The 11,167-nt window shown below is 53.5% G+C and overlaps 1 protein-coding gene across 1 annotated transcript; it reads right to left on the minus strand.

The window, feature by feature from the left end:
* Positions 1–3,853: 3,853 nt before the first annotated feature.
* On the minus strand, positions 3,854–10,870 carry LOC138351133 (mucin-2-like). Its single transcript, XM_069302766.1, has 2 exons — positions 6,007–10,870; positions 3,854–5,817 (listed from the first exon to the last, which is right to left on the minus strand). The coding sequence occupies exons 1-2, from the start codon at positions 10,868–10,870 to the stop codon at positions 3,854–3,856; spliced, it is 6,828 nt and encodes a 2,275-aa protein (XP_069158867.1).
* Between the last annotated feature and the right edge of the window lie 297 nt (positions 10,871–11,167).

Here is an 11,167-nt window from a genome sequence, read left to right on the forward strand (position 1 = left end):
TGTGTATGTGAGCGTGTGTGTGTATGTGAGCGTGTGTGTTTGTGTATGTGAGCGTGTGTGTTTGTGTATGTGAGCGTGTGTGTTTGTGTATGTGAGCGTGGGTGTTTGTGTATGTGAGCGTGTGTGTTTGTGTATGTGAGCGTGGGTGTTTGTGTATGTGAGCGTGTGTGTTTGTGTATGTGAGCGTGGGTGTTTGTGTCTGTGAGCGTGGGTGTTTGTGTATGTGAGCGTGTGTGTTTGTGTATGTGAGCCTGTGTGTTTGTGTATGTGAGCGTCTGTGTTTGTGTATGTGAGCGTGTGTGTTTGTGTATGTGAGCGTGTGTGTTTGTGTATGTGAGCGTGTGTGTGTATGTGAGCGTGTGTGTTTGTGTATGTGAGCGTGTGTGTGTATGTGAGCGTGTGTGTTTGTGTATGTGAGCGTGTGTGTTTGTGTATGTGAGCGTGTGTGTTTGTGTATGTGAGCGTGTGTGTTTGTGTATGTGAGCGTGTGTGTTTGTGTATGTGAGCGTGTGTGTTTGTGTATGTGAGCGTGTGTGTGTATGTGAGCGTGTGTGTTTGTGTATGTGAGCGTGTGTGTTTGTGTATGTGAGCGTGTGTGTTTGTGTATGTGAGCGTGTGTGTTTGTGTATGTGAGCGTGTGTGTTTGTGTATGTGAGCGTGTGTGTTTGTGTATGTGAGCATGTGTGTTTGTGTATGTGAGCGTGTGTGTTTGTGAATGTGAGCGTGTGTGTTTGTGTATGTGAGCGTGTGTGTTTGTGTATGTGAGCGTGTGTGTTTGTGTATGTGAGCGTGTGTGTTTGTGTATGTGAGCGTCTGTGTTTGTGTATGTGAGCGTGGGTGTTTGTGTATGTGAGCGTGTGTGTTTGTGAATGTGAGCGTGTGTGTTTGTGTGTGTGTGTGTAATTACCTAAGTGTAATTACCTAAGTGTAGTTACAGGATGAGAGCCACGCTCGTGGTGTCCCGTCTTCCCAGCACTCTTTGTCATATAACGCTTTGAAACTACTGACGGTCTTGGCCTCCACCACCTTCTCACCTAACTTGTTCCAACTGTCTACCACTCTGTTTGCGAAAGTTAATTTTCTAATATTTCTTCGGCATCTTTGTATTGTTAGTTTAAATCTATGACCTCTTGTTCTTAAAGTTCCAGGTCTCAGGAAATCTTCCCTATTGATTTTATCAATTCCTGTTACTATTTTGTATGTAGTGATCATATCACCTCTTTTTCTTCTGTCTTCTAGTTTTAGCATATTTAATGCCTCTAACCTCTCCTCGTAGCTCTTGCCCTTCAGTTCTGGGGGCCACTTAGTAGCATGTCTTTGCACCTTTTCCAGTTTGTTGATGTGCTTCTTAAGATATGGGCACCACACAACCGCTGCATATTCTAGCTTTGGCCTAACAAAAGTCGTGAACAATTTCTTTAGTATATCGCCATCCATGTATTTAAAAGCAATTCTGAAGTTAGAAAGCGTAGCATAGGCTCCTCGCACAATGTTCTTTATGTGGTCCTCAGGTGATTGTTTTCTTTCTAGAACCACCCCTAGATCCCTTTCTTTGTCAGAATTCTTTAAAGATTTCTCACATAATTTATAGGTTGTGTGGGGTCTATGTTCTCCTATTCCACATTCCATAACATGGCATTTATTCCCATTAAATTCCATTTGCCAAGTGTTGTCCCATATACTTATTTTGTCCAGGTCTTCTTGAAGTGCATGACAATCATCTAGGTTTCTTATCCTTCCTATTATCTTAGCATCATCAGCAAACATGTTCATATAATTCTGTATACTAACTGGTAGATCATTTATGTAGGCAATAAACATCACTGGTGCAAGAACTGAACCCTGTGGTACTCCACTTGTGACATTTCTCCAAGCCGATACATTGCCTCTGATCACAGCCCTCATTTTTCTATCAGTCAGAAAATTCTTCATCCATGTTAGAAGCTTACCTGTCACCCCTCCAATATTTTCCAGTTTCCTGAACAACTTCTTATGTGGAATTTTGTCGAAAACCTTTTTAGGCCCATATAGATGCAGTCAACCCAACCATATCTTTCCTGTAAAATCTCCGTGGCTCGATCATAGAAACTTAGTAAATTCGATACACAGAATCTTCCAGATCGAAAACCATACTGGCTGTCTGGGAATTTGTAACATCTGCTGATGTAGATTTGGCTAAATGTAAACTCTGTCAGCAGAACTATTCGCATACTTTGCTTCATTATATAATGGAATGTGAAAAAATCGCGGAATTTAGAGATAACACCATCAATAGTGTCCATGAAATGTGTAAGTATTTCATTCATAATGATGTGCTGCCCGAAATCTTAGCGAAGTATCCAAAATTTGCTTACTGTAGGTAATGCATGCACAAGACTGTAAAGCTGCCGCCCAGTTGGGTGGGTGTGGAGCAAGACTAGTAACTGTGTGACTCACTATAGATGTAAAGTGCCTTGTATAGTGACTGTTGTGAGCCTCTTGTTGATCACTTGTGACACAAAAGATTATTGATGTGTGTATTTGTGTGGGTGATTAATTATGTATGTGTATGTATATGTATGCATGAGTATGTGTACATATATATATAACATTAATAATTTTGTAACTAGCGTCAAAAGATTGTTATTTGCTTAGCTAAACGTTAGCCTTTTTCCAACACGTTCTGGCACTTTCGTATAGTCAATATTGACTTATTAAATACGTGCATATGTGACATACTTAACATACTAGTTTACCTTGAAAAGCTTCATAGAAAACACCGATCTCACCTAACCTTCTTAGTATGTTAAGATAAGCATCTTATTGCTTCGTAATTACAATTATTACATAACCTATTATAGGTATAGGTTAAGTAATAATTGTAATTAAGAAGCAATAAGATGCTTATCTTAACATACTAAGAAGGTTAGGTAAGGTCGGTGTTTTCTATGAAGCTTTTCAAGGTAAACTAGTATGTTTAGTATGTCACATATGCACGTATTTAATAAGTCAATATTGACTGTAAGAAATTGCGAGAACGGGTTGCTTTTTCCACATATCTGCTACGACTCCTGTGCACAGGGATGTCTGAAAAATCAGTTGAAGTGCACATTCTCTCACAACCCATGGTGGAACTCCATCTGGACCTAACTGCTTTGTTCTTATTTAGCTGCTTGAGCATTTGTTACACTTCGTCTCTAGACACCTCTATGTGCTCTATGCTGTTCTCTGGAATTCTTATTGTGTCTGGTTCCCTGAAGCTCTCATATTGTACAAACACAGCTTTGGAACTTTTCGTTTAATGTTTCATTTCGGTGTATCTGTCCCTCATTTTCAACCTCTGAATATTATCCTTTACCTGCAGCTTGCTTTTAATGAATTTATAGAAAAGGCCTGGATCTGTTTAACATTTGTCTGCTATACCGTTCTCAAAGTTCCTCTCTCCCTACTGATGTGTAATTGTTTCTTGCATCTTTGTATCGCTGGAATGTTTGGGGGTTTGGCCACTTCCTATATTGATTCCTTGCCTGTGTCTTCTGATCTCTGGCCCTCCCACAATTTCTGTTGAACCAATCCTGTTTCCTAGGTCTGCATGTCTGTTTTGGTATGAATATTTGTGTGCCTTCATCGTATATATCGCAAAATTTGGCATACATCTCATTTACTTCCTTGCCTAGCAACAAGTGTTTGTGTGTGTGTGCAACTAGTGTTGTGTGTGTGTGTGCAACTAGTGTTGTGTGTGTGAGTATTTGTGTATGTGAGCGTGGGTGTTTGAGCATGTGTGTGTGTGTGTGTGTCACTCGTGCATATCACAGTCATATAATCACCTTTACTGGAGGCTGTCAGTTTTACGAGTGGGCTCCGGGCTGAGTTCCTACAGCATCTCCCACCTGGCCGTGAACACCGAGTAGTTGGGGCTGTAACTGTCGGCATCTGGCGCCGTGTAATGATGGGGGCTGGCGCCGTGTAATGATGGGGGCTGGCGCCGTGTAATGATGGGGCTGGCGCCGTGTAATGATGAGGGCTGGCGCCGTGTAATGATGGGGGCTGGCGCCGTGTAATGATGGGGCTGGCGCCGTGTAATGATGAGGGCTGGCGCCGTGTAATGATGGGGGCTGGCGCCGTGTAATGATGAGGGCTGGCGCCGTGTAATGATGGGGGCTGGCGTCGTGTAATGATGGGGGCTGGCGCCGTGTAATGATGAGGGCTGGCGCCGTGTAATGATGGGGGCTGGCGCCGTGTAATGATGGGGCTGGCGCCGTGTAATGATGGGGGCTGGCGCCGTGTAATCATGGGGGCTGGCGCCGTGTAATGATGGGGGCTGGCGCCGTGTAATGATGGAGGGCTGGCGTCGTGTAATGATGGAGGCTGGGGCCGTGTAATGATGGGGGCTGGCGTCGTGTAATGATGGGGGCTGGCGCCGTGTAATGATGGAGGGCTGGCGCCGTGTAATGATGGAGGGCTGGCGCCGTGTAATGATGGAGGGCTGGCGCCGTGTAATGATGGAGGGCTGGCGTCGTGTAATGATGGGGGCTGGCGCCGTGTAATGATGGAGGGCTGGCGTCATGTAATGATGGAGGGCTGGCGCCGTGTAATGATGGAGGCTGGCGCCGTGTAATGATGGAGGGCTGGCGTCGTGTAATGATGGGGGCTGGCGCCGTGTAATGATGGAGGCTGGCGTCGTGTAATGATGGGGGCTGGCGCCGTGTAATGATGGAGGGCTGGCGTCGTGTAATGATGGGGGCTGGCGCCGTGTAATGATGGAGGCTGGCGCCGTGTAATGATGGGGCTGGCGCCGTGTAATGATGGAGGGCTGGCGTCGTGTAATGATGGGGGCTGGCGCCGTGTAATGATGGAGGCTGGCGCCGTGTAATGATGGGGGCTGGCGCCGTGTAATGATGGAGGGCTGGCGCCGTGTAATGATGGAGGGCTGGCGCCGTGTAATGATGGGGGCTGGCGCCGTGTAATGATGGGGGCTGGCGCCGTGTAATGATGGGGCTGGCGCCGTGTAATGATGGAGGGCTGGCGCCGTGTAATGATGGAGGGCTGGCGCCGTGTAATGATGGGGGCTGGCGCCGTGTAATGATGGGGGCTGGCGCCGTGTAATGATGGGGCTGGCGCCGTGTAATGATGGAGGGCTGGCGCCGTGTAATGATGGAGGGCTGGCGCCGTGTAATGATGGGGGCTGGCGCCGTGTAATGATGGAGGGCTGGCGCCGTGTAATGATGGGGGCTGGCGTCGTGTAATGATGGGGGCTGGCGCCGTGTAATGATGAGGGCTGGCGCCGTGTAATGATGGGGGCTGGCGCCGTGTAATGATGGGGGCTGGCGTCGTGTAATGATGGAGGGCTGGCGCCGTGTAATGATGGGGGCTGGTGACTTGTAACGATGGGGGCCGGCGCCGAGTAATGATGGGGGCTGGCGTCGTGTAATGATGGGGGCTGGTGTCGTGTAATGATGGGGGCTGGCGTCGTGTAATGATGGAGGGCTGGCGTCGTGTAATGATGGGGGCTGGCGCCGTGTAATGATGGAGGGCTGGCGCCGTGTAATGATGGGGGCTGGCGCCGTGTAATGATGGAGGCTGGCGCCGTGTAATGATGGGGGCTGGCGCCGTGTAATGATGGGGGCTGGCGCCGTGTAATGATAGAGGGCTGGCGCCGTGTAATGATGGAGGGCTGGTGTCGTGTAATGATGGGGGGCTGGCGTCGTGTAATGATGGGGGCTGGCGTCGTGTAATGATGGAGGGGGCTGGCGTCGTGCAATGATGGGGGCTGGTTTCGTGTATTGATGGGGCTGGCGTCGTGTAATGATGGGGGCTGGCGTCGTGTAATGATGGGGGCTGGTTTCGTGTATTGATGGGGCTGGCGTCGTGTAATGATGGGGGGCTGGCGCCGTGAAATGATGGTGGCTGATGTCGTGTAATGATGGGGGCTGGCGTCGTGTAATGATGGGGGCTATTGTCGTGTAATGATGGGGCTGGCGTCGTGTAATGATGGGGGCTGATGTCGTGTAATGATGGGGCTTGAACCGTGTAATGATGGGGGCTGGCGTCGTGTAATGAAGGCTGGCGCCGTGTAATGATGGGGCTGGCGCCGTGTGATGATGGGGGGCTTGAGCCGTGTAATAATGGGGGCTGGCGTCGTGTAATGATAGGGGGCTGTCGCCGTGTAATGTTGGGGGCTGGCGCCGTGTAATGATAGGGGGCTGTAGCCGTGTAATGATGGGGGCTGGCGCCGTGTAATGATGGGGGCTGGCGTCGTGTAATGATGGGGGCTGGCGTCGTGTAATGATGGGGGGCAGGCGCCGTGTAATGATGGGGGCTGATGTCGTGTAATGATGGGGGCTGGCGTCGTGTAATGATGGGGGCTGGCGTCGTGTAATGATGGGGGGCTGGCGTCGTGTAATGATGGGGGCTGATGTCGTGTAATGATGGGGGCTAGTGTCGTGTAATGATGGGGGCTGGCGTCGTGCAATGATGGGGGGCTGGCGTCGTGTAATGATAGGGGCTGATGTCGTGTAATGATGGGGGCTGGCGTCGTGTAATGATGGAGGCTGGCGCCGTGTAATGATGGGGGACTGGCGCCGTGTAATGATGGGGGGCTGGCGCCGTGTAATGATGGGGGCTGGCGCCGTGTAATGATGGGGGCTGATGTCGTGTAATGATGGGGGCTAGTGTCGTGTAATGATGGGGGCTGGCGTCGTGCAATGATGGGGGGCTGGGGTCGTGTAATGATAGGGGCTGATGTCGTGTAATGATGGGGGCTGGCGTCGTGTAATGATGGGTGCTGGTTTCGTGTATTGATGGGGCTGGCGTCGTGTAATGATGGGGGCTGATGTCGTGTAATGATGGGGGCTGGCGTCGTGTAATGATGGAGGCTGGCGCCGTGTAATGATGGGGACTGGCGCCGTGTAATGATGGGGGGCTGGCGCCGTGTAATGATGGGGGCTGGCGCCGTGTAATGATGGGGGCTGGCGTCGTGTAATGATGGGGGCTGGCGTCGTGTAATGATGGGGGCCGGCGCCGAGTAATGATGGGGGCTGGCGTCGTGTAATGATGGGGGCTGGCGCCGTGTAATGATGGGGGGCTGGCGCCGTGTAATGATGGGGGCTGGCGCCGTGTAATGATGGGGGTTGGCGTCGTGTAATGATGGGGGCTGGCGTCGTGTAATGATGGGGGCCGGCGCCGAGTAATGATGGGGGCTGGCGTCGTGTAATGATGGGGGCTGGCGACGTGTAATGATGGGGGCTGGCGGCGTGTAATGATGGGGGCTGGCGGCGTGTAATGATGGGGGCCGGCGCCGAGTAATGATGGGGGCTGGCGTCGTGTAATGATGGGGACTGGTGTCGTGTAATGATGGGGGCTGGGGTCGTGTAATGATGGAGGTCTGGCGTCGTGTAATGATGGGGGCTGGTGTCGTGTAATGATGGGGGCTGGTGACGTGTAATGATGGGGGCCGGCGCCGAGTAATGATGGGGGCTGGCGTCGTGTAATGATGGGGGCTGGTGTCGTGTAATGATGGGGGGCTGGCGTCGTGTAATGATGGGGGCTGGCGTCGTGTAATGATGGAGGGGGCTGGCGTCGTGCAATGATGGGGGCTGGTTTCGTGTATTGATGGGGCTGGCGTCGTGTAATGATGGGGGCTGGCGTCGTGTAATGATGGGGGCTGGTTTCGTGTATTGATGGGGCTGGCGTCGTGTAATGATGGGGGGCTGGCGCCGTGAAATGATGGGGGCTGATGTCGTGTAATGATGGGGGCTGGCGTCGTGTAATGATGGGGGCTGGTTTCGTGTATTGATGGGGCTGGCGTCGTGTAATGATTGGGGCTGATGTCGTGTAATGATGGGGGCTGGCGTCGTGTAATGATGGGGGCTGGCGTCGTGTAATGATGGGGGCTGGCGTCGTGTAATAATGGGGGCTGGCGTCGTGTAATGATGGGGGCTGGTGTCTTGTAATGATGGGGGCTGGCGTCGTGTAATGATGGGGGCTGGCGTCGTGTAATGATGGGGGCTATTGTCGTGTAATGATGGGGCTGGCGTCGTGTAATGATGGGGGCTGATGTCGTGTAATGATGGGGGCTTGAGCCGTGTAATGATGGGGGCTGGCGTCGTGTAATGAAGGCTGGCGCCGTGTAATGATGGGGCTGGCGCCGTGTGATGATGGGGGCTGGCGTCGTGTAATGATGGGGGGCTTGAGCCGTGTAATAATGGGGGCTGGCGTCGTGTAATGATAGGGGGCTGTCGCCGTGTAATGATGGGGGCTGGCGCCGTGTAATGATGGGGGCTGGCGTCGTGTAATGATAGGGGGCTGTCGCCGTGTAATGATGGGGGCTGGCGCCGTGTAATGATGGGGGCTGGCGTCGTGTAATGATGGTGGCTGGCGTCGTGTAATGATGGGGGGCTGGCGCCGTGTAATGATGGGGGCTGATGTCGTGTAATGATAGGGGCTGGTGCCGTGTAATGATGGGGCTGGCGCCGTGTAATGATGGGGGGCTGGCGCCGTGTAATGATGGAGGCTGGCGCCGTGTAATGATGGGGGCTGGCGCCGTGTAGTGATGGGGGCTGGCGTCGTGTAATGATAGGGGCTGGCGCCGTGTAGTGATGGGGGCTGGCGTCGTGTAATGATGGGTGCTGGTTTCGTGTATTGATGGGGCTGGCGTCGTGTAATGATGGGGGCTGATGTCGTGTAATGATGGGGGCTGGCGTCGTGTAATGATGGAGGCTGGCGCCGTGTAATGATGGGGACTGGCGCCGTGTAATGATGGGGGGCTGGCGCCGTGTAATGATGGGGGCTGGCGCCGTGTAATGATGGGGGCTGATGTCGTGTAATGATGGGGGCTAGTGTCGTGTAATGATGGGGGCTGGCGTCGTGCAATGATGGGGGGCTGGCGTCGTGTAATGATAGGGGCTGATGTCGTGTAATGATGGGGGCTGGCGTCGTGTAATGATGGGTGCTGGTTTCGTGTATTGATGGGGCTGGCGTCGTGTAATGATGGGGGCTGATGTCGTGTAATGATGGGGGCTGGCGTCGTGTAATGATGGAGGCTGGCGCCGTGTAATGATGGGGGCTGGCGCCGTGTAATGATGGGGGCTGGCGCCGTGTAATGATGGGGGCTGGCGTCGTGTAATGATGGGGGCTGGCGTCGTGTAATGATGGGGGCCGGCGCCGAGTAATGATGGGGGCTGGCGTCGTGTAATGATGGGGGCTGGCGCCGTGTAATGATGGGGGGCTGGCGCCGTGTAATGATGGGGGCTGGCGCCGTGTAATGATGGGGGTTGGCGTCGTGTAATGATGGGGGCTGGCGTCGTGTAATGATGGGGGCCGGCGCCGAGTAATGATGGGGGCTGGCGTCGTGTAATGATGGGGGCTGGCGACGTGTAATGATGGGGGCTGGCGGCGTGTAATGATGGGGGCTGGCGGCGTGTAATGATGGGGGCCGGCGCCGAGTAATGATGGGGGCTGGCGTCGTGTAATGATGGGGACTGGTGTCGTGTAATGATGGGGGCTGGGGTCGTGTAATGGAGGGCTGGCGTCGTGTAATGATGGGGGCTGGTGTCGTGTAATGATGGGGGCTGGTGACGTGTAATGATGGGGGCCGGCGCCGAATAATGATGGGGGCTGGCGTCGTGTAATGATGGGGGCTGGTGTCGTGTAATGATGGGGGGCTGGCGTCGTGTAATGATGGGGGCTGGCGTCGTGTAATGATGGAGGGGGCTGGCGTCGTGCAATGATGGGGGCTGGTTTCGTGTATTGATGGGGCTGGCGTCGTGTAATGATGGGGGCTGGCGTCGTGTAATGATGGGGGCTGGTTTCGTGTATTGATGGGGCTGGCGTCGTGTAATGATGGGGGGCTGGCGCCGTGAAATGATGGGGGCTGATGTCGTGTAATGATGGGGGCTGGCGTCGTGTAATGATGGGGGCTGGTTTCGTGTATTGATGGGGCTGGCGTCGTGTAATGATGGGGGCTGATGTCGTGTAATGATGGGGGCTGGCGTCGTGTAATGATGGGGGCTGGCGTCGTGTAATGATGGGGGCTGGCGTCGTGTAATAATGGGGGCTGGCGTCGTGTAATGATGGGGGCTGGTGTCTTGTAATGATGGGGGCTGGCGTCGTGTAATGATGGGGGCTGGCGTCGTGTAATGATGGGGGCTATTGTCGTGTAATGATGGGGCTGGCGTCGTGTAATGATGGGGGCTGATGTCGTGTAATGATGGGGGCTTGAGCCGTGTAATGATGGGGGCTGGCGTCGTGTAATGAAGGCTGGCGCCGTGTAATGATGGGGCTGGCGCCGTGTGATGATGGGGGCTGGCGTCGTGTAATGATGGGGGGCTTGAGCCGTGTAATAATGGGGGCTGGCGTCGTGTAATGATAGAGGGCTGTCGCCGTGTAATGATGGGGGCTGGCGCCGTGTAATGATGGGGGCTTGCGTCGTGTAATGATAGGGGGCTGTCGCCGTGTAATGATGGGGGCTGGCGCCGTGTAATGATGGGGGCTGGCGTCGTGTAATGATGGTGGCTGGCGTCGTGTAATGATGGGGGGCTGGCGCCGTGTAATGATGGGGGCTGATGTCGTGTAATGATAGGGGCTGGTGCCGTGTAATGATGGGGGCTGGCGCCGTGTAATGATGGGGGGCTGGCGCCGTGTAATGATGGGGGCTGGCGCCGTGTAATGATGGGGGCTGGCGCCGTATAGTGATGGGGGCTGGCGTCGTGTAATGATAGGGGCTGGCGCCGTGTAGTGATGGGGGCTGGCGTCGTGTAATGATGTGGGCTGGCGCCGTGTAATGATGGGGGCTGGCGCCGTGTAATGATGGGGGCTGGCGCCGTGTAATGATGGGGCTGGCGCCGTGTAATAATGGGGCTGGCGCCGTGTAATGATGGGGGGCTGTCGCCATGTAATGATTGGGCTGGCGCCGTCTAATGATGGGGTCTGGCGCCGTGTAATAATGGGGCTGGCGCCGTGTAATGATGGGGCTGGCGCCATGTAATGTTGGGGCTGGCGCCGTCTAATGATGGGGCTGGCGTCGTGTAATGATGGGACTGGCGCCGTGTAATGATGGGGCTGTGCCGTGTAATGATGGTGGCTGGCGCCGTGTAATGTTGTGGGCTGGCGCCGTGTAATGATGGGGGGCTGTCGCCATGTAATGATTGGGCTGGCGCCGTCTAATGATGGGGCTGGCGTCGTGTAATGA

Source organism: Procambarus clarkii, chromosome 48 (genome assembly GCF_040958095.1).
Source record: "Procambarus clarkii isolate CNS0578487 chromosome 48, FALCON_Pclarkii_2.0, whole genome shotgun sequence".
Classification (NCBI taxonomy): domain Eukaryota; kingdom Metazoa; phylum Arthropoda; class Malacostraca; order Decapoda; family Cambaridae; genus Procambarus; species Procambarus clarkii.

Bases quoted from the DNA above. Each gene is read 5' to 3' on its own strand.
- LOC138351133 (XM_069302766.1), bottom strand. From the start codon at position 10,870: ATGGCGACAGCCCCCCATCATTACACGGCGCCAGCCCCATTATTACAC. The intron at 5,818-6,006 runs GTTCAAGCCCCA...ACACGAAACCAG, and splicing joins CCAGCCCCCATCATTACACG to CCCCCATCATTACACGACGC.